This window comes from Triturus cristatus, chromosome 7 (genome assembly GCF_964204655.1).
Source record: "Triturus cristatus chromosome 7, aTriCri1.1, whole genome shotgun sequence".
Lineage (NCBI taxonomy): Eukaryota > Metazoa > Chordata > Amphibia > Caudata > Salamandridae > Triturus > Triturus cristatus.
In genome coordinates, this window is record NC_140590.1 from 1593699599 (window position 1) to 1593727475 (window position 27877).

At 43.9% G+C, this 27877-nt stretch overlaps 1 protein-coding gene across 4 annotated transcripts in view; it reads left to right on the top strand.

The window, feature by feature from the left end:
* Positions 1-27877, top strand: part of GNAS (GNAS complex locus) — an 812652-nt gene that overhangs the window by 653486 nt on the left and 131289 nt on the right. For all 4 annotated transcript variants that reach the window (XM_085619449.1, XM_085619450.1, XM_085619451.1 and 1 more), the window contains one exon: positions 521-618. In XM_085619449.1, the coding sequence (XP_085475575.1) occupies positions 521-618 (98 nt within the window). The remainder of the gene's footprint in view (positions 1-520; positions 619-27877) is intronic.

Consider the following 27877-nt stretch of genomic DNA (forward strand, 5'->3'; position numbering starts at 1 on the left):
GTGGAGATAAGCGGGGAAAGTATGTCCCCTCCTCCAACCCCTGTTCCCATAAATCAACCACTACCTTGAATGGTTTTGAAGAGGCAACGTGAACCTTCATTGAGTTGCCCAGTGACATGTTGATTGGGAAAATAAATCACATTGATGACTCAATAAGTTCTTCTGGATTTAGTCCATTTGGTTCTGGACAGAAGGCTTACCTAATCTGGAGCAGATGTTTCTGATGCACTGATTAGTATTTACCACATCTCCAGGTCTCCAAACTGGAAACTTCTTGTGTTTTTTATTCAACAACATTTTAGATGTTTTTCCTTACTGAATGCATTGAATTGTATGTTAAAATTAGTTGCAGTGAGAACTCTGGCCAACAGTGACCAAATTATTTGTGAAATGACAATGTTGGCTACATTTTGAATGGTGAGCCCGCTTTCACTAACTTGACATCTCACACTTCATGTATAGAAAACTGGGGCTTGTTCCTTGCACTGTTTTGTAGTGCTAATTTTTCTTTCTTTTTCAGGAGTTCTATGAACACACAAAAACACTTTGGCAAGACGAAGGTGTGAAGGCCTGCTACGAAAGGTCTAATGAATATCAGTTGATTGATTGTGCACAGTAGTAAGTCATTTTATTTTTCATTACTAAAATCAGTACTGAATACGTTTTGTATTTCCTGGTCAGACCATGCAATAGCACTTGTAGAATTCATTGTTTGATTATCAAAAATAGGGCCATCACACAGGAAGTCAGTTTTGCACACCGAAATAAAATTAATGTTATTCTTTTTTTAATTTTTGGTGTAATTGCATTCCGTTTACACATATGGTCATGCCATATCGTCCCAGATGACTAATGGGTGTAAGCAGTAAAGTTCCTTACATAATGAAGTGTCTAGAAATCTAAAGCTATAAAGGATATAACAAAACATCATGCTTTACATGTATATCGATTGCAAAAAATGCAAGTGTGTACAGGTAAACAGTTTAAATGTGCCTTCTGTGCCCCTTGACCACAATTTAACACCAATCCTAATTTTAAACATAATCCTAATGCCAAAATGTGCCTTGACACCACCGTTTAACCAATTGTCTGAAAATCCAATCCTAAACCACTGAACCCAATTCTTAGCCTAATCTTGACCCCATACCTAACCCTAATCTTTAAGTACCTATCCCTAAACCTTCTATTTAACCACAAATCGATTATATTACGCCTCTTCTATTCCTTCACTCTTCCAATGCTTACATCTTGGAATGAAAAACATTGAATAGCTACTAAAGCTCTACCTTGTTTAATTCCTCTCCCCCTTCTGTAAAGGCTTGATGAAGGAAAAAAGAACGTGAAGGAATGTGTGCATATTAAGTAAAGTCAAGCATGTGCTTTTATTGTAGATAATGCTGTTAGTTATTGATGTAGTAAATAGAAAGGGAGATCCAGAGAGCTGATCAGATCTATTGCCTAGCCAGAAGTAGCAAATATGTTATTGTACATCATGATAAAAGATAAAGGGATTTTAGAATGGGAAAGGGGTGATACAGTAAAATGTCTACTAATAACTGTTTTGAATGGAGACCGATTTAGGTATTTGTCTGAACCTTAAAACGTTTTCCTAACTTAGTAATGACTGATGTATCTAGAGCCCGGTGAAGGTTCAGATACGTTTTATGCAAATAAACAAAAGAGGGCAAAAATGATGAATGAACATTTCATGAGAGGTAAAAATGTTTTCGTGAGTTATTCATTGCTTTAAAAAGAAATATGCACAAGGTCTGTAATTTAGATTTCCCAGTAGAGATAAAATCTATTTCTTCATAAAGTCTCGGGAAAATGCATGACTGTTTCTAGAGAACTATTTTGCAGACACAAGTATTCTCATAATCAGTCTGACTTATCCAATTTCAAGTGGGCGTGCTTAAAGAGAGACAGACGATTCAACATAAGCTGCTTGTTCAAGTGCTATGCTCGAGTGTACGTTGTATACAGATTTCGCATTATGAATCCACTCTTTATATAAATGGTAAATATGGCCCAACCGTATTTCTTTAACTCGCAAGAGTCTTTTTATTATTTTTCTTTTTTAGGCAGTTGTCTAAATATCACTCTTTACCTCATCCCCTCCCTGTGAAAATCCTTTAGGTAGATTAAGCTAATAGTCATCTTACAGGTTCTTATAAATATATTATAATCATAAGTTTTTGGAGACAAAATACTTTTTCATCACATTCAGAATACTTTCTCGTGTATTCGACCCAGAGTTTGACCAAATGGAGACTAGTGGATTAATACCATATTGAGTGTCAGTTCCCTGGTATGTCTAGAGCTATACTTTTTTGCCCTAAGAGACTAGAAGATATTCTGCTTCTGGATAACTGTAGAATCGTTCGACTCTCAAGTAACATGAGATTTGGCTGTTGACGTTGCCAACAAAAACCCACATTGTACCAGAGCCCTGTTAATTTGTATCAAACATGCACAAGCTTCCTTAAAATGCTTGTTTCAAATTATGGGGGAAGACTAGCCCTGAGCATAGGAAAATTATCTACAGACATCTGACTTTGGGGGGGGGGGGGGGGGGGGGGGGAATGCTCCTTGATTGAGGCCAACTGTTCTGAAAAAACGTATCCTGATTTATGTGTGTTGGTCTGGAAGTCTCATCTCTACGTATGGAGTGAAAAATTTCAGCTGGGAGTTCTAGGCCAGTGGTTCTTAACCTGGGTCCGTGGAGCCTTCTCAAGGGATCCGCAACAGTTTTACATAATTGAATAATATTAAAATTAATAAAGTATATACAAATAAAGAAACATTGAAAATTTGAAAAACTTTGTATATTTTTGGTTGTGAATTTAGCTAAATATTTTAATACTTGTTTATGTATTTTTGTATATTGTTTTGTGGTTCAAATCCGAAATTGCTTAGGATGGGGGTCTACGGCTTTCATTAATAGCTCAGTGGGAGTCCCGGGGTTCTAGTAACGATTCAGTGGGGGGCCACAGAAGTTAAAAAGTTAAGAACTGCTACTGCAGTCGATTTACTCTAGGGGAAAGTAGTACTGTGTCATCTTACATATAAGAGTGACTAAAGCTGTTTGGGGCCAACTTTTAGAAAAATATGTGCAATCTGATGAATCTTGCAGAAGGTTTTGCAGATGGACAAAGTAAATAGAAAGTGTACAAGTACACAGCACTGCCTCTGGCTACATATACAGTAAAACAGAGGATGCTCTTTCACCTGCTTCACCCAATCTTAACAGCAGCTGATGGTTCTCCATGAAACGCCATTTTTGAAATCCAGGATCTTTCAAGGCCTATCTCTGCCTACGTCACATAACTTCCCTCTGTTGGTACGCTCAACATTGGCCCTTGTGTCCATAAGTGTTGAGTAGACTGAACCACAGGCTAAATTCTCTTACTTGGACGCGATTGAAGGCCGAATAAGGCAAGGCTGCTCCTTTCCCCCCTCATTATTCATCCTAAGCCTCAAACCCTTACTTCACAAGATCAGATCTAAACCCCACATTCATGGCATCGCCTTTAATAATCACAATGTGAAAGTTGCGGCGTATACTGACGATATCTTGATAATGACTGAAATGGCTACCCAATCTATCCCTGCCCTACTACAAACCATCGAAGAATACGCCCACATCTCTAACTGCAAACTTAACAAAGACAAGTCTGAAATCCTTGCTTTGAATAGGTTCCAGGGCCATGTTTGCCTACACAGGTTTCACCTGGCAACCGAAATGTGCTAAATGCTTGGGCTTGGAGTTCAACTCCGATTTACTGGAATCCCTGAAACACAATGAGGCACTTACTTTGAAGAAGATAGAAGCCCTTCTCGAGGGCTGGAACCCTAAATTCTTGACGTGGTGGGCCGAGTTGAGACCATCAAAATGATGATCACCCCTGTAGTCTATTACCTTGCAAACATGCTTCCTTTAACCCTATCAGAGGAATTTCTACAAAAGATTGACAAACTATTAAATAGATTTTTTTGGCAGAACAAAAGACCAAGAATTCCGATAAAAAAACTTCGCCTGCCAGTCCACCTAGGCGGTGTTAATCTCGCGACCTTCCAAGAACTATCAAATCGCCTTCCTGGCCAGACTGAGCTCACTTTGGTTCACCCAATCTCCGGACTATACTCCCACATGGCTAGCGGTAGAAAGGGAGATCCTGGTTGAGTTCCATCCTTTCTCTCTTCTTTCCAGCAACCCCAAACCCCCATCCTTAGGCAAATACATCTTGTACAACACCAAAAGGGCCCTCTTGAAAACCTATAAAATCCTTGGAATCCCGATCTCCAATTTGAATATGACCTCCCTATGGAACAACTCTAAAATCAGAATCCAAGGCTCCCCAGCCAGCTGGTCACACTGGGCTTCTATGGCATTAATTTCCTGAAAGACCTAGGGCCCTCCAAAATCCGCTAACCTTTAGTGAAGTGAAAAAGCGCTTCAACCTGCAAAATATAGATTTTTACGATATTTTTAAACTTAATGTTGCTCTATCTAAACTAAATCTTTCAAACAACGACCCTTCCCTCATCAAGATCATCCTATCCTTTCATAAATCCGGCCACCAGGCCTCCAAGCTCTACCATCTTATACAACCAAAATCCTCCACCACATCCTCTTGTTTCCAATCTAAATGGGATACTAACAAAACGATCATGCCACAAACTTGGCATCAGATTTGGCGATCAGCGGTCTCATAATATATCCCCATCCCTTGCACAGAAACAATTCTGGCTATTGCACAGGACATTTTGGACCCCGGCACGCCTCCACAAACTCTCCCTAAGAGACCTCTCAGGTTGCTGGAACTGTAATGACCCTATGGGAGAGTTTCCCCACCTGCTCTTTACTGTAGAGCTGTTGGTCCATTTTGGGATTCAGTTAACTTTATCTGCGGAGTCCTCCTGGAGCGATCTTTTTTAACATTACTCATGGGTTTTTTAAGTCCAAACATCAGATCCCGCAACAACAGTCTACTAATTGATTTACTTCTTATGGCTGCCTGCAAATCTATTTTAACTAACTGGAAGAATAGTGCCACCACCTCCTTCCTCCCTTGGCTAAACTGGATCTCCTTTCTGAGAGGGGCAGATAACACCTTGTCACAAAACTCCCCATGGATTAAACGCAATACATCTATCTGAAACTCCTTTGATAACTTTTTTGCCACTCCCAAAGCACCGTAATTCTCTATTGTCCACCCCCTATACTCTTATACACCTTTCCACTATCATACAGGTACAAATATGAGAGATACTTAAAACTGATACCAACTCCTTTCAAAACCCTAGGTTGAACCCTTGGTCTGATTGGATCTTACGACCTGGAACGCACCGAAACTCGTATATGCTACGACCTTCATGTATTTTACAAACTGTTACAAGTGCTCTGTCTCTACACCTACTAGTGCCCCTCCTTTCATTTACTCTTTTTGCTTTACGTCATCTCACACATCTTTGGGTTTCTTGAACCTTCATATGTTGCGTGCACTTATTTGTCATCCGTTTCCTGGATTTTGCTCTGTAACTTGGACCCTCAGGTCACGATCAACCCTCCAGGATGTTACGCACTTGAACTGTATATCTCAAACTGGACCCTTGTATTCTCTGATGGCTCTTTCTCTCTGTTCTTTGTTTTTTGAAAAATTGCTCAATAAAATTCTCCTGAAATAAAAAAAGGCATTGTTCTATATGTCCCACTACTTTTCAAAAGCTCCACTGAATTTCAGAGCTTGTGAGCTTGTAAGCTGCTTTCTGCCTTTCGGTAAGGAAAAGGAAGCACAAAAAAACAGAAGCAGCATTATTAAATATATTGTCAAAAGAGAAGCTCTGAGAGGTTGAATTTTCTGTAAACCTAATGTAAGGTTGTGGAGTTTTTTGACTGAGGATCCCGGTAATGGAGGAAGGTAAATATAAATGTAGCGCTTCTCTTCATGCATCTTCTTCTGTGCAGTTTGCAATTGAGGGAATGATTTTCCTTTTTTCGCAACTGCCCTCATGCAATGTAGTAGGAAACCCTAAGTATGCCTTGTATCTTTTTAAGGATTAACCACTGTTGTGATATTCTTTGTTGTCATATTGACAGAGGGGAGAAGGTCCTGGGAGGTTTCCCTCAGTCGAATGTGCCCACTTGAAAGTACTGTCCTGAGCTTTTTTAGAGGCATCCTCTGTAAGAAAATCAATTGATTTATTATAATATTTATTTCTCAAAAATGTGTGGCGTAATGTTAGGTTTCAGTTGATGCTTGACTCGCCAAGAAGGAAAAATGTACACCAAGGCTCCTCTCCGTTAGAACCGTGTAGTCTAACTGCAATCAGCAAGGCTGCAGCGCCAAGATTGTGAGCCCTTGTGTGGTGAGGGGTGGGAAAGGAAATGTGGACATGTAGTATAGTGTGAATGACATTGTTGGAGGGAATGTTTTTTCGCCTGTTTTATTTTTTCCCCCCATGTGAACCTAATAAGGATGATTTACAGCATACTCTGAGACAGGGCAAGGTGGGTTGGTAGGTATTGAAGGCAAGCTGTGGTGTTCCTCACCATGTGCGTGCTTTTCTCTGAAATAGATTGTTTTTATCGAATTCGATGACCGCATTTGTGACATTTTATAGATGTTGTCAATTACAAACGTTGCTATTGTATAGTTTGATGGTTCTCCGTTTACCCACTTTGGGGGAATGGTAGTGCAGTGAAGTCTTCTCAGTTGATTGGAGGAATTGTCTTTAATGGTCTACAGCAACACTCCCATGATCCTGCCACATCTCTGCTCACTCAGTAACTGGCCTGGGTGCCAGGATACTCTTCAAGTTCTAATATTCTTATGACCTCAGATGGGCTGTGGGAGCACTGCAGAAAATCCAACAAATGACTTGAAGAGTGTAGTGAATGTCTGTGGTGATATTGAACTCACTGAGCTGTCTTTTCTACATCATGAATGAATGGCTTTCTTTCTTTAAATACAGGGATACTTCAGTTGAGGAAATGCAAACACATCAATTCATTACGCCATATAAATGCGGAAAGGCACAGCATAATTTCTGACTAACATATACCCAGAGTATTTCATCCGGGGGTAGTGTGGGAATAGACGCTATGAACACATTGGCTGTTCACAGTAAATGATATTTGCCTTTCAAGTGTTACCGCTTTTTTGAGAGTCTGCAAAATTTGTGACCTTAGTAGGAGTGAGTTGTGTGAATACTGTATGTGGCTTCTCTACCGAATAATATCGTGCAAGCTTTTCATGAGCACAGTGCACCTCGATGAGAAACTGCAAAGCTGCTACAAATTGAAGGGGATGTGGAAATATGCTGGAAAAACACAGTCTGAACTTTTCTTTACTAGGGACTTCTGTGAATATCTAAAGGTCTCATCAGTTTCTCCAGGAAAACGTGGTACTTGAGAGATTACATTGACATTATCAGCTGCAGGATAATGATGTGTGATTAATGCAGTCGTATTTTACTACCTCCTTAGGATGTCTGTGTTTCAGCACTGCATGGTTTTAGTGCTCATTCATGAGTGGAGAGATTCCCAGTAAGAAACCTGAAATAAGTGATTATATTAAATGTATTTAAAGTTATTCGAACACATTTCTGAATGGGTCGATTCGTGGCATAAATGCTGTACTAGCAATGGATATGGCACATAGTCTTGTTCCCTTTATGCACCCTAGATTTTCCACCCCTTGTTCCCTTTGAACTCTCGCCCATACCTCTTATGTCTACCTGCGGTGCTTTTAGTGGCTTGAAAGCAGTGCATTTCCTGTTGGAGCAGGAATGAAAAATTTCCTAGCTATCACTTTCTATGCTTTATTTGCACAGCAGCCATTTTAAAACTCCAACTTACACCACCTTTCCCAAACACCCTCAGGAGAAAGTGGTCAAACAAAACAAAGAAGGGACAACATATCCCTCAGTCCATTGTAACCAATCACAGTCCGGGATCCTCTCCTAGTCCCTCTTTACTGCTCTGTTCCTCCTCTTTCTTTGCTGGTAAGCGTCTTAACCCTGATCAAGTGTCCTGCTTTCCGAAATTCGATCCTGGAAATCAAAGAAAAAACATCAGGACCCAGTCTGAGAAGGAAGGCATATGCATCAAAGCGAGTACAAAGCAAGAAACTGCGAGATAAGCATCCTCAATCAAACACAAGATTCTGACTTGTTCAAATTTGACACAAACAAGACCATGTTAAATCAAGAACATCGTCTCACAAACCCAGATCAAGAAATCCAACTGATACTTACTCCCAACGAAGGGTGGGAATCGCTGCGCCGGTCTGCGGTGGGATAATCCTCGCCTCCGAGTCCTTATTAGAATTGAAACTTTCTGTTACGTTAGCTAGGAAATGTTTCATTCTATGTCAGGACCGGAGGCTTTGGATTATTCTGCTTCAAAGCTTACTTGCCACCAAAGGGGCCATATCAATGACCGGTTTAAAATAAAAACCTCTTAAAAGTTGAATCTGAGGACCAGTCAGCTGCATTAGTTATGTCCTCTAAACGGGCACCCAGAGAAAAAGCTTTAGAGACCATCGCCCCCCGTGCCGAGTGAGCCCCAAACTGCCGCAGGCTAATGCCTGCCTCCTGCATGACCCAACGCACCCAACGTGCGATAGTAGGGGATGAAACCGCCTTGTGAGGCTTCTTGAGCGCAAATAAGAGCTGCCGCTCTCCAGGAGGACGAAGTTCCTCGGACATCTCCTCATACGCTTTCAAGCATCGGACCACACAAAGTTTAGGAGAGTCCGGGAACGCTGGGTACTCAATAGTTCTAGTATGAGTCTTAGTCCTGCGACAGATAGTGAAAGACACTCCTGAAGGAGAAAAAATTCTGCCTGTGATATCTAGAGCTCGTACGTCCGAAACTCTGCGACATGAAATCAAACAAAGAAGCATAGCAAGCTTCGCGGATAATTCTTTACGGGAGAGAAACTCGTTGTGCTGCCATGACCGAAAAAGATTAAGCACTCGATTAACATCCCAAAGTTCCGAGTATCTGGGTTCCGGAGGAAGCGATAACTGGAGGACCCTCAAGAGCCTGCAAACAAAAGGATGCTCTCCCACAGGTTTGCCCCCATTCGGGGAATGACCTGTGGAAATCGCCAAATGGAAGGTTTTGAACAACCGATAAGCCAGGCCTTGCTGAGCGAGCTGCGCCCAAAAATTCAAGACCTCGACCACATCTGCGACCAAGGGATCACAACCCCATCGCACACACCAATGAGACAACCTTGTCCAGGCGGAGCGATAACGTTTGACCGTGCTGTTTGACCAAGCCCTGGACAGGAGGTTCTCAGCGAACTGCGGAAGGCCCGGGAGCGCCCATTGTACCCTGTAATCCTCCACGCCATGAGGTGGAGAGAGCCCTCAAGAACCATTTGATGGTGAACTCTGTCTGAATTGAGGAGAAGCTCTGGAAAGTGGGGGAGTGGAATTGGAAAATCCCAAGAAAGTTCCAGAAGAACCGGAAACCACACTTGAGACCTCCAAATTGGTGTAATGAGAACCATGCTGGCTCGCTCCGCCGAATCGGAGCGGAAACTCGAGTGATCATGGCGAAGGGCGGGAACGTGTAAGCTATTTCCTGCGTCCAGTCTTGCAGGAACGCATCCGTGGCCACCGCCAGGGGTCCGGCCTCCAGCTGAAGAAACGAGGCAGCTGGTGGTCCAACCTGGAGGCAAAAAGATCCTCAGAAAAAGCACCCCAAAAGCCCCGCACCCTACGAAACCGGTCCGGATGCAGCTTCCACAGACTGGAATCTCTGAAATTACGTGAATGCCAGTCGGCCACCAAATTCTGACGACCCGGGAGGTACTCCGCGGTCAATGAAATGTGATTGTCGAGGCAAAACTGCCACAAATTTGCTGCCAGGTCCGAAAGCACCTTTGAACGAGTACTGCCGAGGTGATTTATATACCTGACCGCTGAAACATCTTCAAGAGGACGCAAGACTGAACTCTGTCCTTGGTCCAACAACGCACAGCGAAGGAGCCTGCCAAAAGCTCCAGGCAGTTGATGTGAAGCTCCTGTTCCTGTGGGGACCACAAACCTCCTGTGGAGAAATCTCCACATCGAGCGCCCCAGCCTGACCTGCTTGCGTCTGACTCTATGACCAGGTCCGGGGCGGAGCCAAAGATCGCTCTCCCGTTCCATGCTTCCATGTGGGAGAGCCACCAATGAACTTCCTCCACCGCTTCCCCTGACTGGGTTACTGGATGGGAATATGGGAGACCTTTCCGCAAGAACTTGGCTTTGAGTCGTTGCAACGCCCGATAGTGAAGGGGCCCCGGAAAGATAGCCTGGATCGAGGCTGACAGTAAGCCCACGATGCAGGCTATCTGACTCAGGGGAACCGTGCCCTTGGCAAGCGTCCGTTTGAGCTTGTGGCGAATTTTTGCTATTTCCGCGACGGGAGACTGAGAGTTGCTGTCGTGGAGTCTACCACGAAAGCCAAGAACGTGACGCGCTGGGGCGGTACCAAGAGGGACTTTTTGACATTTGTGACAAAAGCCAAGCCCTCTAACAGACTCACAGCCTGTTGCAACTGATCCCGAAGTGAAACCAGGTCTTGGGCCAGCAGAGCATATCATCCAGGTAAACGATGAGATGTGTTCCTCTCGCCCTGAGGTACTCCACCACTGGTTTGAGAACCTTTGTGAAGCACCAGGGCGTGGAGGCCAGCCCGAAGGGAAGTGTAATGAAGTGATAAACTTGACCCTTCCAAAGGAATTGAAGAAACTTCCTGTGAGGCGGAAAAATAGGGATGGCCAAGTAAGCATCCTTTAAATCCAACCGGACCATCCAATCCGCTGGCCGGAGCACATCCCGGAGGAGGTGAATACCCTCCATTTTGAAATGATGGTAAACCAACCAAACTTGGAAATCCCGCAGGTTGAGGACCGGACGTTGTCCCCCATCTGACTTGTCCACCACAAACATGTTGCTGATGAAACCGAGAGGATCTAAGGCTGTGCGGCAAATAGCGCCTTTGTCTAAGAGAGCGGAGATTTCCGTGACTATCAGGGCCTCTTCTGACCGCGAAAAACGAATGGGATTGTGCGGGAAGCTTTGCCGAGGTTCGCCGCAGAATTCTATTCGAAACCCCTGTACCATCTGGAGGACCCAGGCATCGGACGTGATCGTCCTCCACACAGCTAGAAAGCGGGCCAAACGTCCTCCCACTCCCATTAGCGTTGTCCCCTTCCCGGAAACCTCTGCCTGTCTGCCGTGGGACGGGTAAAAATTGGAATAGCGTGCCTGCGTTTGGTACTGCCCTTGCCTGGAGCCGTGTCACCTGGAGTTATTGGTGCTGGTAGCGGGGACCTGGCCAGTCGAGTGGCCCCTGCCTCGACGGCCCCACGGAAATCCTGTGAGGGAAAGACTTTTTTTTTTAGAGACGATTGGGCCCGGTCTAAGGAGGTGAATGTATTAACAAATTTCCCTAATTCTTTGATAAAAACTTCCCCAAACAAACCCCCTTGGGCTACAGCTCCAGCCTCTGAATCCGCTAAGTCCCCCAACTTAGGGTCCACTTTTATAAGGAAAGAACGACGGCGCTCTGTGGAAAGCACGCAGTTCGCATTTCCTAAGAAGACTATCGTCCTCTGCGCCCATCCCGAGAGGGCCTCCGGCGAAATCAAGGCACCTGAAGCCTTGGCACCCTCCGCCATATCCAAAACCATTGTCATGGGACCGAGGGCATCCAGGAGTTTATCCTGGCATGCCCTCCAGGAACGATCTATCCCTTTCTTGGGATCTTTGATAAACTTAGCGAGAAAAGTCGCCATCCGGGGATCAAGCTCAGGGGTCTGTGCGACTTTCCCGTCAAGGGAGGGGCGGGGACACTCAGAACAAAGCCAGCTACGCGCCTCCTTCCCCATAGGGGTGCGAATCCTACTGGCCACGTAAGCGGCCACCTTGGCCGAAGGCGCCTATTCAGAGGAACGAGGATGTACCACCAGTTCAGGGTCTAGCATATCAGAGCTAACGGAGGGAACCTGAGGGTCCGATGGGGGTGGTGAAGAAGTGGGCCGCCATGGCCTAGAAGGTCCAGGCTCTTCATCCATATCCCCAATAACATCATCACCTGTGTCCGCAGCCGGGCTGGGTGGATCAGTGGCCGGTGCCGGTGGAGAAGGGATCACAGGAGGGCGCTGCGGAGCATTGTGGGCCATGAAAGCATCCCGCAGCCTGTCAAAGGTATCCTGATTCACACCGTCCACTTTGGGGCATTTCGCAGGTACCAGGTCGCTAGAAGGGACCGCTTGCTGATTAGAGGATGTAGGAGGAGCCTACCGAGCACAGAACTGCTCCAAACGTCTACAAAGGCGCTCTTCCATAGGGTCCATGGCCTCTTCTACGGCACGGTAGATAGACGAATCAACCGCGCCGTAGAAATCATCATCCCACAGTAGCTGATTGAGGGGATCCTCTCCCCGGTTATTGTCTCCCTGTTGGGGCATGCTGAAAAACCCAACTGACCACTGGATGGATGGGAAAAGCAAGAAGAAGAAACCAGTGGGATCCCCCCTAACAGTCTGCCTGACTGAAGTCCATATGCTGGGGACCAGCGAGATTCACAGGGTAGAACCCTTTATTAAAGGCAAACACCGGTCCAAGACCTGAGGGACACAATAGGCATGAGGGAGAAGGGCACACCAAACACCCTGGGACGTGTCCCCTCCAGGCCCCAATTCACCTGGAAAAAAATGCCTGCGTGCTGTAAGCACCAAATTACACCCAGCGGGCGTCCAAACAACTGAAACTCTCCTACTCGTGAAAACGAGTGTCTGGCAGGCGGGAGCGAAGCACTACAGACCCTCAAAGAGGGCGTTCGTCTCCAGGGGCGTGAAGCAGGCTGGCAACTGCGGCGGAATGCAAAGAATGCAAATCGAAAAGTCTGCGCGCCGCGCTGCCAGCGAGAGGAGCCATTGCGTCAGTTGCAGCAGCGCCCCTAGCAGTCGGGGGTCTTCACCGCGCCTCACCGACTGTCTCGTCAGCGGTACTGCATAAGCCCGGAAACTGGACCCGCGGGCCGCTCTCCCTGCCAGCACGGAGCCGAAGCTCCATCCCAGTGCCACACTCCCACACAAAAACAATGCCTCAGCGGGGAGACAGCGTAAGCGCGTTGCGGTGCTCACCTGCGGGCCGATCTTTCCCACAAAGCCCGAGGTGAACCCTGGAACGAGCTGACGCTGAGGGCCACAACACCACACGTGTTACAGTAAGAGAAACCGCACATAAACTATAATAACGGGCGCGGGATGCCAATGTCAATCACGCGACCGCCGGTATAATCAACAAATGCAATAATGACCGAGAAACGGAAAAACACTTATCTCCGGCTGCTGAGCAGCAAAGAAAGAGGAGGAACAGAGCACTGAAGAGGGACTAGGAGAGGGTCCCGGACTGTGATTGGTTACTATGGACGGAGGGATATGTTGTCCCTTCTTTGTTTTGTTTGACCACTTTCTCCCGAGGGTGTTTGGGAAAGGTGGTCCAAGTTTGAGTTTTAAAATGGCTGCTGTGCAAATAAAGCATAGACAGTGATAGCATAATCTGAAGCCTCCGGTCCGGACATAGAATCACTCCTTGTAGTCTTTAATGTATTTGGGACAGCTATTAGTGGGAAGATCGTGGCAATTTAAATTTTTTTTTTTTTTTTTTTTTTTTTTTTTTTAATGTTTCGTATAAGTTTCATTTTCAAAGGTGGATTGAAATTTTTTTTAAAAGGCACTTTGGGTATGCATGTTTTCTTCAAGGAGAACAAGTGAGCTATCCGCAAGTTTACAACTGTCTACTTTAGGTCGAGCCTAGAGCCAGCATACATGCGCTGCTCTGCGAGACATTATAGAGGAGTAGGGAATAGAAGCCCCTGCCCCTATTTGCCATTGGCTTGTGTCATTGTCCATCCTAAATGCTGGCTTCTGATTCATCAATAGGCTTGTTTGTGTCCCCCCAGTACCTCCTCCTTTTCATTTGTCGCCTCGCATGGTAACGGGCCCCTTTACTTCGGCTGTTACACGGTAAGTGTTATTTAGACTGTGAGCACTATTTTCTTTATTCTTCTACTGCAGGCACGACCTGCTTTGGTGCCTTCTTTACTAACCACCCCCCCCCCCCCCCAGTTCCTGTTGTTGTGCCTCCTTTTCCCCTACCTCATGTTGGCCATGCCTTCTCCCCGTCCACCCTCCCGTTGTCCGGGCCTTCTCCCCCCTCACCACCCTCCCGTTGTCCGGGCCTTCTCCCCCCTCACCACCCTCCCGTTGTCTGTGCCTTTTCCCCCTCCCGCTGTCTGTGTCTTCCCCCTCCCCGCCTCTCTCCAATTGTCCGTGATGCTTAACATTTGCAATGTAATAGGTCTAGCATAAATGCGAGACCTATTGCATTGCAAATGCTTGTTTTTCATTCTCTTCATGTGAAATAAAGACATACAAACATTCAAATTTCAAGTCAAGGGTGCTGAGTAACCACTAGAAAATAAACGTAATGCCTGTTCCATCCTGCAGGCACTGACCATACGTTTTCAAAACTGGTCGTATATAACATTCTTGCCCCCGCCTGGCCTCTGCCCTTTTCCACCTATCCACTTGGCACCAACCTAAAATGTGCTGTGGCCCAGAAGATTAAAGCGGCCTCTGTGACTTTACATGTTTATAAAACCTATTGTGTTCTGGCCATTTTCTTACCAAAAATGTGATCTTAAATGGGGAAATTGAGCTAATGCCACTGTTCTGTTTAACAGGTTAATCAGAAATAATAAAAGGGTAACATAATATTTTTTGTATTAAAACAATTAGTGGTATATTCCTTCTGCCGTACAAAGCCCTTAAATGTTGTGGCTTTTTGGTTTACAGCCTATTTTTATTAATTCTATTTATGATCTTATATGAAGAACATTCGGGCTTTACTCCGAAGATATCATCCTTTCCAGTCTCTTGATTGAAATATTGAGCATGCTTGCACAGTTTTACTCTGCATATTTTTATAGTGCTAAATTAAAAGTGCTTCTGGAATGTCAGTCTTTGTCACTTTTTGGAGGAAATGTTCTCAGAGAAGCAGTACTTAGCACTGCAGGTAAGATAATTTCATATAGGGAGATTCTAACAAAATTATTTTGTGCAACTGTGCGCTTGGAATTTTAAGGCCACTTCAATGCAGAGTGCATGTGTGTCACAAATTGCCTTATTTAGATGTCCTCATAACGCGAAGAACGGGCTGGACTAGTAGCAAAGGCTTTGATAAAAAGCTAGATGGTATTGAAAATTGATACTACATATTTAAGTATAGTCAGTATTTCAGTGCAATGATTTGTTTTAGAGACAGCCCTTAAAACTGTAGTCCATGCATTAGTCACCTCTCATCTCGACTACGTCAACGGACTCTACATGGGACTGCCGAGCGGCTTGATCCGTAGGCTCCAGATAGTACAAAACGTGGCCGCTAGATTGGTCTTCAAGGTCCCTCTCCGTCAGCATATTTTCCCCCACCTCAGACAACTCCATTGGCTCCCGGTGGCCAAAAGAATTGAATTCAAGGCCCTCACGTTTGCGTTTCGGGCCTACCAGGGCAGAGACCCGCACTATCTGAGGAAGAGACTTCGCCCCTACCAGCTGGGCAGATCAGTGAGGTCCAACCATAAACGCTACCTATCCATCCCCTGTTTTGCTAAGGCAAGGATGGGGGGGGGGAGATAGGACATTCGAGGTGGAAACTACTAAATGCACTCTGAACAGGTATTTAGAAAGGCCTTGAAGACCTGGGTATTTAGTCATTAAGACTCGATCTGCGCCGCCACTGCTCTGTTGTCTGGTTTAGCGTTGGGACACCACAGTCAAGGTAGCTGTGCGCTCTACAAATGCCTTGATTATTATTTTTTTTTTAATGAGATGGCCCTAGATAGTTCTAGTGTTTTGTAAACATTGGTGACAATTTGTCTAACGTTGCCAGTTTTTTCCAATAAAAGCTAGAGATCTGGGTGCCGTATTCCACCATTCTTTTGAGGTTGACTTTGAGTTTAAGGAAATTATAAAAATCTGTATTGAGTACGTTATGTTTGTTTTGTAATTCAGAAAAGGAGTTGGGGTTGTCATGTAGGCCTAGGTCTTTGATATGGTTAATGCCTGTATTGGCCCAGTTCTCCTAATATATAGGGTACTACCAGTCTATCATGAGACTTTTATTATACCATAGATTGGCAGAGTTAGATTTTGGCATTTGTAATGTGAATTTCTCATCTAGTTTTTTGAGTACCCATGTGGTACTGTATATTATGTTGGGGTAGTGGTCAAGCTTAATGTGATTGATGTGTTGATTGTAAAAGTGTTACATATGGTTTGGGGTGTAGTAACGTACTTTCAATTGGTAGTCCTGTGGGCTTAGATTGTTCTTCTGTTTCAAATTACCATGTCGCAGTTTCATATCTCGAAGTCTGGTAGGTTTTGGTCTCATTTAAATTTTTTTCAATCGCACCTCTTTATAGAGAATCCGTGACATAAATGTCTATCGATTTAAGAAAAGAAAATGCTTCTGATCATCTGATGGGAAGCATTTCAGACAGAAATTTACCAAGAGGGGTAATCCTCACCTTTATGGTCTCTGTTCTGTCCACCGTGTAGTGAATTTTGGTGACAACAATGTTAAGGTATGTTTAATTGTAGAAAGGGTTTTGTTCTCGTGTAGGGGTATAGACTCTCAAGTCTCTACCAAATCAAATGCCTGGGTTTCTAAACCTGTTCCGTTACCATTTTAGTCCATCTGAGCCTATCATTAATAGAGAAAAGTTAATGTTTAGTGGGAATACTTCTATCTTTTCTCTATTGAGGCAGTGAGCAGCAGCCCATCCTTATGGGCTGAGTGGCCACACCTCCCACCTTTTTCCAGACAAGAAGAGTGTCAGGCTGAACAAAGGTCAGCCTGACACACTGTTCTGGTTCAGTTTAGGCAGCCAGGAGCTAGATATGTTCAGGCTCCTGGCTGCCTGAGCGGAACTTTACCAAGCTGAGAATTTCACAGCCTTTTGAGTGTAACCGCCTCAACCAGACAAGTGCCTCAAAGACCACCTCCTCGTGACGAAGGTGAGCATCACCGATTGCCTTGGACCTGGTCGCGTCAGTTTTAATCCCTGAAGTGCCCAGGACCGAGTGCAAATCAGTGACACCTCAGCAGTCTCGCTGACCCCATTCCCCTCTGTAACGAGATTGGGACTGCTGTCATTCCTCATTAGCAGACCTTATGGCAACCAATGGGGGAAAGCATCAGTCCCAACCCTCCTGGTATCTTCGTCAAATTTTTGGAGCACAGCATTCAACAAGGTCCAAGAAGCCCTGTCAAAGACTTTATCTGTGTTTGAAGCAATGACATCTGCAGGGGGTATCTAAGAATTTAGCTTTCTTCTTTTCCCATGGCAAGAGTTTGTCACGTAAAAGTCTGCCTTTTTTCAAAATCCTATTTGAGCTGGATGTATTAACTTGTGTATTACTTTCTCAAGTCTGGTGGCTATTTTTTGTATGCATTACTTGCAGTCAATGTTTATCAATGAAACGGGTCTGTAGTTTTTAACATCTGATTGGCCTTTCCCCTCTATGTGGATAACTACTATTGTGGCGTTTGTGGCCTAGGCTGTCATTTTACTTTTTTCTGCAAAGTGTGTGAACAGTACTTTGAGGTGCTCTTTCAAGGAGTTAGCACGGCCTTTGAAAAGGTTTTCTTTGAAGCCGTCTGGACCTGGCGTTTCTTTCTAATCTTGATTTTTTTGCATGGCTTTGTGTATTTGCTAGTATGATTGGTTTGTTAATGTTCAGCCTTGTGTCTTGTTCAAGGCTATGGAGTGAGATATTTTAAAGAAATGCATTGCATTCTTCCGTTTTTATTACTCTGTTGAAGTTATACAAGTTTTTGTTAAAACCTTGGAATGCATCTAGTATGTTTTGAGTTGCTATATTGGGTATTGCTTTTCTTATCTCGGATGTTGAGTATTGTTGATTTTTCTTTGCCATATTTTAGGCTTTTATTTTGTTTTTTAAATCGTTTAGTTTCTGGCTCTTTTTTCCGCCATTAAATTCATGATCAGGATGCTAACGGTGGCTTTCAGCGCATCCCAGTACATTTCTCACTTTATTCTCCTTAAGGAAATAGCATATTACTTCTAGTATTTTCTTTTAGGATTTACCATACTCTGTGAGTAAATCATCCTTCTCCGTTGATTTAGACCTCCTCTAATTTAATATCCATTGAGATGCACCACTATATGTTCAATTTGAGGTTAGAAGTACAATTTAAATGTCTCCTTATCTATTAGTAGGTAATCAATTGTTTTCCAAAACTTTATTTTGCATAAAAAAATGCATAAAAGTGCATAAAACTATACAATAAATTAGAATAAAAAAAGATATATAGCATAACTTGTGCCGGTACAGGGGTAAATATATCTTACAACATTACCAGGCCTCTTTTGCATCAGTTATTCCGCAACATAATTATTTAAAATTTAAAAAAAACGTTATACTATAAAGAAGCTGTATTATCTATGATGTTCCTCTCAAGGTGGTTAACAATTATGGTTACAGCCATATCCTATCATTCTGTTCCTGGACGCTCTCCGGAACCAGTAATGTTCGGCAGAAAGAAGTCCCACTATACATAAGGAGCTCATCTATACTACTACAATTGTCTCTTAGTGGACTTTGTATCACCTGAGCATACTGGGGAAATGGCGGCCCCACAAATTTTTATAGCCGCCAATAAAAAGTAGGCAATGACAAGGCCTACATAAGAAGTTTCTAGTTGTTGTAGGACAAGAAGTGCTGCCATGTAGTTACGCAGACAAAATGTCTTTAGTAATGGGATAATAAACTTGTTTCTCTCCCTCGTGTAGAACAGACAGTAAAATATGTACATTCGATTTCTTTGATTTGGCATCAAATGAACAGACTGCAAGCTGATTTACTCAGCATGAATTTGCAGGAAAGCCCAACATTAAAGGTACATAATTTAGGCAAAATGGAATCCAGATAAAACGATGTGGATTTTCAACAAAAGCGAGATAGGAGGAGGATCCAAATACTACAGAGAGTATAGCTTTATATGCAATTATTGTACGTTTTCTTTTATTTCTGTCCCATCTGTCTTGTGTGCTTTTGGCCATAAAAAGATCTTTTAATCTTGCTTTAGAAAAAGTTTCAGAATGTGTTGGATTATCATAAAGGTCCGCTAATCCTAAAGAAATAAGTGACTGCCTAACATAAAACAACCATGGGATTTTAAGGGCATGATCTAACTTCATAGTATCTTTTAAAATGATCTGATTTAATTGCACAGTCTTCCTTTTCCAGATTGACAACCATAATAATAATGGGGCTATTTTAATGGTATTACTAATAAATGGTAAACCTATTGCCTTATGGGGAATAAGATTAGAACTGGCACCAGGGACAGACAATGGCCTTGTAGCAAATGTATTTTCTATTGTTTGTAGAATGTCATCTTGTGCTATACCCCCAGATTGCGGCACTATATGTGGCCACAGGTATTGTTTTTGCCTAATAAATTTTACCTATCTCCTTAATAGGCTTATTACCTAAATTTTTGGCAAATCTAAAAATTGTGGCTATACATTTAGTCATATGGTTAGCTCTAGTTGTCACCTTCTCATTCCAGCTTAGTTTGGAATCAAAAAGAATGCCCGTAACACAAAATTATCCACTTGTTCAACTTTCCTACCTTCTATATGGTAACTTGCTTTCTTTTTGTTCACACCTCCTACCGTCATAATAAAGGACTATGTTTTATTAACGTCTAAATCCAAATCCGTCATAAGTCATATAGTACGCAATTCCGTTTTGTAAAGACGGGGGAATTCTCCCCAACAATACCGCGACGTCTGCATACAGCAGGATGGGGAGAGGAGTAGAGTCTGCGTAGGGAATGTCTGTGCTCTTTTCAACCAGGGCTTCATTTAATCTATTGGTGTACAGTGAGAATAAAAAAAGGAGCAAGAACACAGCCTTTTTCTATTTTGAAAGATTTAGTACATTCCCCCTGTTTTCCATAACGGACCATCTCATTGCTCCTGAATATAGTTGCCTAATGAAGGAGATTTTCGCAGCATCCACACCCATCACCTCCATAATGGGCTACAATTTGCTGTGGGCCACGCAGTCGAATGCTGCAGATAAATCCATGACTGCTATATAGAGGTGGCCTTGTTTAGCTATAGAGTATTTTGTCACTAGTTAGGCTAGATTAGAGCTCTGGTCCACCATACCCCTACCCTTCCTCAATGGGTACTGGACTCCTGCAAGGATCTTATTTTCAACCACCCATCCAGTCTATTTAGTGATAACTGTACCATTAATTTAGACGTGCTATCTATTAAAGCTATTGGACAGTAATTTGCTGGATTTGATCCTTCCCATTTATTGAATACTGGGATGATTAAAGATTTCTTCCATGAAGGAAGAGGCCCCAATTTACTTATTGCATTAAAATCTAATGTGAGTAAAGGAACCCATATAGATTTATTAGCAAGAAAAATATCCACAGGAACCCAGTCTGGTCCTGCTGCCTTTAAACTTGCAGATTGTGACATGGAAAGGTCTATCTCTTCAAATATTAAAAATCAATGGGAGAAAATCCATTGGATTCTGCGTACAGCACACCAGGAGTATCGTTATCTTTCTTTTGAAAGATTCTCTGGAAGTGGTTAACCCATGCATCCTCATCTAGGTGTGTATCCAGCGAGGGGCCACCCTCGTCTTGCAGAAGGGAGGGAATTGATCACTTGCCAAAAGGCTTTTCTGTCATTGCTATGAGAGGCTAGCTTTAATGTTTCCCATGCCTCATCTCTCAGTTGTTTGTTCCTGTTTTCTCTACATGTTTTATATATGCCCTCAGAGTTTTGATGTGATCTGTTAGACCTGACATCCTTGGCGTGGGTTTTTCCCCTATCTTTTGCCTCTACTACCTGGATTTTTGATGCTGTGCTGGATTTCGTTTTTGCTGGTTTAGATGCTTTGGACACTCTGCCACTGCTAATCAGTGCCAGAGTGTAAGTGCTCCCTGTGTAAAATATCATATTGATTGGATATACCTGATTGGCATATTTGTATCACCCTGAAGTCCCTAGTAAAGTGCACTGTGTGTGCCAGGGCTGGTGATGACAGATGCTACTAGTGGGCCGGCAGCGCTGATTGCGCCACCCACATGAGTAGCCCTAAAATGGTGTCTCAGGCCTGCCGCCGCAGGCCTGCCTGCAGTCCCCGGACTGCCATGTCACCCTGGTCAGTGTCCCCACTGGCTGGGCCTAACCCATCCCTTTTTATACACGTCAGTCATCCCTATGGAAGGCCCAAGGTACCCCCCTGGGCAGGGTGCAGTGTATGTAAAAGGTAGAGCATGTACTAGTGCAGGTAACATGTTCTGGTAGTGAACAACGGCCATTTTGTGTGTTCACTGCTGCAAGGTTATCTTGCTCCATAGGCTAACATGGGGGAGGCTGGTGCCAATGGCTATCCGCCTATCTTCTCATAGGAACAAGATAAGACATGAGTGTTTGATATCCCTGAGCTCAGCATTTAATAACACATCTTTTAGGAGAGGTTGTTTTTAAATCTTGAGTTGGAGAATGGTACTTTTTAGAGAGTAGCTGTTCTCTTGTCTGACCCTTCTGTGTGCCTGGGCATGCTTGTGGATTGACTGTCTGGCTTGAGAGTGACAGGGGCTGGGGATCCCCCAGGAGGTTGGCTGAGTCAGCCCTCTGCTGAATGGCGACATTTGCAAGTAGAGTGGAGGGAGGGGATAGCAACTGGGAGTGAATAGGGCTGTGCCTGCCTGCCACACTGCTGGCTCCACCTCCTGCTGGGCGGCTGACGACTCTGCCCCACACTCTGAAAAGAAAGCAGAAGCCAGGAAAACAAAGTGCTCCAGCAACACCCAGAACTGGATCAGACCGGGCTCAGGACCCACTTGCACAAAGACTTCAAAGACTTTTAGGGGTATAAGTACAAGACCCCTGACAACAGATTTTGAGATTCTACAATCAAGAGGAACCTCTGCTGAAAGACGGACTGCTGAAGGACTGAAGGAAGATTGCCTTGCTGTGTGCTCTAAGGGCTGACCTGTTCTGCTGTGCAACTGAAGCTGAGGAGGAGAAGGGGCCTTGCTGTGTGCTGTGGCCCTGCCTACTTGACCTGACAAGACTTTGCTGTGTGCTGTGTCTTCAACTCTGAATCTCCAAGGGCCTGAGAAGAGCTGGCCTCCTGTTTTGCAACCCAGGGACAGAAAGGTTGCCAAGACTTTAAGACTCTGCTGTGTCCCCTCTGTGCTGCTGTGTGCTGCAAGGACCGTGGGCTGTTTCTGCCAAGTTTCTAAACATCTGCCCCGGGGAGTGCGCTAGCTGCTCTCTGTTTTGCTTGAGAGCGCCGCGCTGATCCTTGCCTGAAATCGACTGCCGTGAGGAAAAGATCGACGGGCTTATCGGCACGTGTATTGCGGTGGCCAAGAGATCGTGGGCGTCCCCTGAGCTGCTGCGAAGCTTGGCGGTGTCTCGATCGACCCGCTGACTCGGGGTGCCTCGAGACATCCTGCCTGCAATTCACCGCCACGCCCGGGGCCCGAAATTGCTTCGAAGCTGTGTTTCCCCGTTCCGCAAAGCCGTGGAGAAAGGAGCGAGAAGGCCGCGACCTGATTGGTTGGCGGTGGTGGCTTGGCCGGTTGAGCCGCACTGCGATTGGCTGACACCCAGTGACGTCCGCCGTCGTCACTGGAGGCTCGTCGAGGGAGCCGCGACCGGATTGGTCCATCGCTCGGGAGCTGGGGAAGCCCCGCACCGAACAGCCTGAGAGGAGCCTACGAACGTATTCCTTTTCCTTTGTATACGAAGTCCCACAAGAGACTAGAGACTATCTTTCTACGCTCCTAACAACCTAAGAAAAAGATTGATGTGCAACGCTATGATAATTGATTTCCACTGCTGAAACTAGATAAAGTTATATTTTTGATATACTTACATGTGTGGTCTACGTTTGTGGTGTACTAGGGGGGTCATTGTAGTTGTTAAGTGCGAATACCTTACACATTGCCTTGGGGATAAGCCTGTCTGCTCGAGCCAAGCTACCTAGAGGGTGAGCAGGGGTTATCTACCGTGTGTGTCCCTGTACCCTGACTAGAAGCAAGGGTCCCTATTTGGTCTAAGGTGCTTACCTCTGCCAACTAGAGACCCCCAGATCTAACATGATCCTTTATTACTAGGCTTCGTTTTTATGGCTTTATGGAAATTACCAGAAGCATCAGCACAATTCCTATTAAACCATTGAGTCGGGTGCTGACTTCTTACGAGTGTTGAACGGGATAATTGGCCTTTAATACTTTGTAAAATCTTACCAAATGCTTGGGTTACCTGATGACTAATTATTGTTGGCTCTCAACACATCAGGACCTTGTTATAGTTTATGGATATGTTAGTGAAAAAAATCCTTTCATTTACTTTGTCCCATCTTAATGTGCAACATTTTTGTCTTGCAAGAATAGGTTTAGGAGTAATTGTACCACCTGTTTTTATGGTTTGGTCTTTCCATGGGAGCGTTGTTGAAATTATCACATGATCGCTGAACTTTATCTTGATCTCAGTCTTATTGGAATTACACTCAAATTGACGAGTTAAGCCCAGCTCTATAAAATGTGGGGGTCAATCTTGTAGAATGAGTTGAGGGTGAGAATAAAATGTATAGTCCATTATTGTCAGGTTATGAAGGTGCTACACATCAGTCAACCTATGGTTCTTGCAGAGGTGTATCATTTATGAATGAGATTTATTCATTTGACATTCTATCCATATCGCCATTGATCGATCAGTTGGTTTCATATCAAGAATCACTCCTATATTTTGTGGTAAGTCTGTAATATCGTTGATTACGGATTTCCAAAATTCTGGTGAGCCACTATTGGGAGCGTATATATTAATAATGTAAAATTCATTGTTGTCCTTTTTTTGCTTGTTTGATTATCCACTGTCCTTGGTTATCTTGTAATTGAGTTAGAACTGTGATATTTGACTTTCCGGAGGTAAGAGTTATGACACTGTTTTGCTTTTTATACACTATGGAGCTAAATCTTTTTTCAAACCACCTCCATTTGAATTGAAGTGCTTCTCTGGGATCAGTTCTGATCTCTTGAACCATGTCCCCTCTATTTGAACAGCCTTCATTAACCCCTCCACAGTGGCGGCCATGCACCCATGCAAAAGAGGTTACGCCCTGTTGAGATCGCGCGGGCGCTAAATGTGCGCCAAAGCTAGCTATATTATGGAAGGAGCCGTACATGCGTCTGCGGCCCCTTCTGTAATACCATAGTGCCCAGAGGGTGCACAAAACAAGTACACATGCCCGTTGCACCCCCCCCCCCCCCCAACTGTTTCCATTTTGTTTTGCTCAGTGACAATTTAGAAACAATCTGTGAATTAACAAACCCCTATATGATTTGTGGTAGCGCTGGCCAGCCAGCAGATTACTATTGTGAGACCAGTTAGAGCTGATCCTAGGATCTGATTGGCAGAGCACGAGCCGAGCCATCAACATATTTGGACTAAAAGTCATTCAACAAATCATGTAACAAGCATTGTCAATGGCAGTAGGTGTGGCTTTAAAGGAGTGTAGTGTGGTGATGTGAAAAATTACAAGTCGATAGCATGTGAATGGCTATGCATTTTTGTAGAAGCAAAGAACTGTACAAAATAATTGCTATAGGTAAAAAGGTACAGTGACAGTTGCACTGTCAAGTAAGACCTAAAAATCCATGTAGGTTAGTGACCTCCCTCATTTCATTTGTGTACTGCCAGAGAAAAATACTATAGAAAAGTAGAGCATTACGTGATGTGAGGGTTAGACCTCACCACGTAATACTATCGGGATACTCCAAAAATGGTTCTTGAATTTCACACTAATAAATCCTTAGGTCAGCCCAGTGTAGTGTGGCAAAGAGCGGTCAGACTTTACTAGAGGAACATGTGTTAAGCATTTGAGAGTACCAACATGGACGATAAGTAATTGCCACAGCTCAAGAGAAATCCAACACCAATTTATGAAAAGTGTATTTTTATCTTAATATAGACACCAAATCGAACGGAATAGCATACATATAACCAGAGTTATAGACTTCTGAAGCAGTATAAAATCAGTGCAGAATAATAAGTGAAATATCATTGATGTCAATCAGAAATGCCATTAGTAACAATGTGTCTCTTGCAGGTTGAGTTGCGTGGCACCCTTGCAGGGTAAAAGTGATGCGAATCCCAGGCCTAAGCCACGACGCATTGATTTTACCTGGCCCATGGAGCCCAGGTGCTGAGTTGTCCAGGCTGTCTCTGGGGCTGAACAGAAGCCCCGGGAGAGCTGCTTTTACTGATGAAATGGTGCTGTGGGGGGGAAAGATGCAAACACAGTAACAGGCTGGTTGCTGAAGTAGTTCGAATGGAGTTCTCTTTTGATGCAACGTTGAGTAAATTGGTCGGTTGCTGAACTGGCGACCAACAAGCCTTGGCAGCAGTAAGTAGAGCATAAAGTAACTTCGACATCTGGTGGCCCATATGAACGTGGTAGCTGGCTGTAACTTTGTGGAAGACAGGATAACATTTCCCACAATACACTAGACCACCTGGATTTGGGAGATCCCTTGGAGGGTCTGATGGCCAGCGATTCTTGACATGTGGAGCGTTGTTTTACCTACAGTTTGCAGGGGACTAGTGCCACTAGTCCAAGGGAGTCTGAGGGTGCTTCAGGCTTCTACAGTAGTAACTTTGTCTGGGGGAACCTAGAGATAGCCTAGAATGAGTCTCAATCAGGCAGTTCCAGGAGCATTGACATAGGTGCAGGGTATCGCTCTTTTGCTTTGTGCAATTCCTGTTGTTGCTGACCCGTGTCTCTTTTTCTGACCTATGTGATGCGGGTTGTTAAGAACCGAGGTTCTGGAGTCAGAGGAGTCCTTTAAATCCTAGATTTAGACGATTTAGAGGTGTGGGAGCCAGTAGCTAATGGGCTGTGAGGCCCAGCACCTAGTCCACCCCTGAGGTGACCACGTACGGGGTTGTGGGTCACCCTTTCTACCCAGAGCCCTATATCTTCCACTTCTAAAGATGGCAGAAATCTAATTTTAGTGTACAGACCAGGCTGCTCACCCTGGAGGTGTGGCTAGCCATCTAGGGGTGTACACCCCCTTAACTAACTAATCTCCCGCCTGTCTGGGTGCTAATGTGCCTGGGACAGGGAGGTGGGGGACTCTTTTCTGCTCTCGCAGTCTGCCTAGATGCATATCAGAGATGGTGCAGCCTTTGATGTTTACCTTAATGGGCCTCTTCTCTAGCCTGTTTGGGAGGAGGGAGATGTGACCTCCTTCCTGCCCAAGCCTTTGTTCCTGACTGCTGGGAGTGACCACACTGCCTGGGAGGAAGTCAGAATCCTGTCTTGATGGCAACTAAGGTGGGAAACCCCAGGCTTGCCAGCCAGAGCACAGAGAAACTGGGGCAACCAGGTTGGCAACCTCTAAGGTAGCCGTGTTTGTAGAATAACAACCTAGGCAATTCTAGTAAGTAGCAGTTGTAAATATTTTCTATCTAATAGTCAGAACAGTTTAAGCAGTGAGACGAAAAAATGAAAATTGTAATACTTTTTTAATTATAAATTCTGAGAACATTCACAATTAAAAACAAATTTATTATATACATAGTAAAAAATCATGACAAATACTAAAATAAATTGTGGGTTACACAGAGATGAAGAATAAACAAATGTGGTGGCACAACTGTATATTATTTGACGCGCGTTTCGGCGTAGTTACCGCCTTCGTCAGGAAAACTAAGGCCACAATTCCTGTAATATAAAAACAAATATAAAAATTCTAAATCATATTTCGTCACTGCCAGTGTATTTGTTACAATTTCTCTTAATGTTGAGTTTAACATATCTTAAGTCTGACTAAGTAGTTTGATTTAATAAACATATGGTATGCCTTCGATCACAAGGTTATAGTTGTGACTTTGTTATAACAACATTGAGTTCGATCACAAAAAGAGGAGAACAATATCTGGGACATCATCAAAACAGTATATTCCATTCTTTAACATTTCAGCCTATTACTAATTAATAGTAATTTTTACAGGAAGAAGGAGTAGTGAGAGGATATAGAGCAGATAGTTGTGTTCTCCATTAATTTAATTTAAGACAGAGGATAATTCGTTACATGTCTACCTGTGCTTCAAGGATCAATGGAGGGGTTTCCAGGAATTTAGGTAGGTTATTTTTCTTGTAGGTGAATACCTATTAATGTAGAACATATGATTAGCTGATTTTATTAGAAGCCATTTTCTTTATTCTAGTACATCCCAAGTTGATTAATACCTTAATTGATGCTTATTCATTCAAATATAGTAGGTGTTGAGATGGGGTGGCTAATCTTTTATGTTCTGTATTCCAATAAATCCATGAACATAGCACAACCTCTAAGGTAGCCGCCTGGGTGCATGCCACATCGCCCATGACACTAGATTCGTGTCAGGGGTGAGAAAGCACGTTGTTTGATACCCATTACAACATATTTAGGCGGTACCATAAAGAAGCTGCCAACCTCTGGTTTGCCCAGGTGGCAGCCTATGCTATCCTATGGACCGTCTATCACTTATAGTGTCCTTTTTATGGTTAAGAGCACTATAGGGCCAAATAAGCTTGCACTTACATGTCCACACCTTAATATAATGCACCCTGCCTCCTGGGCTTTAGGAGGCCGTCCTTGGTGGTGACTGTCATATATCAGATATAGTGTTTTAAGTAAGTAATAATTTATTGTTTATGATTAATTAAAACCATTACAAAAATAC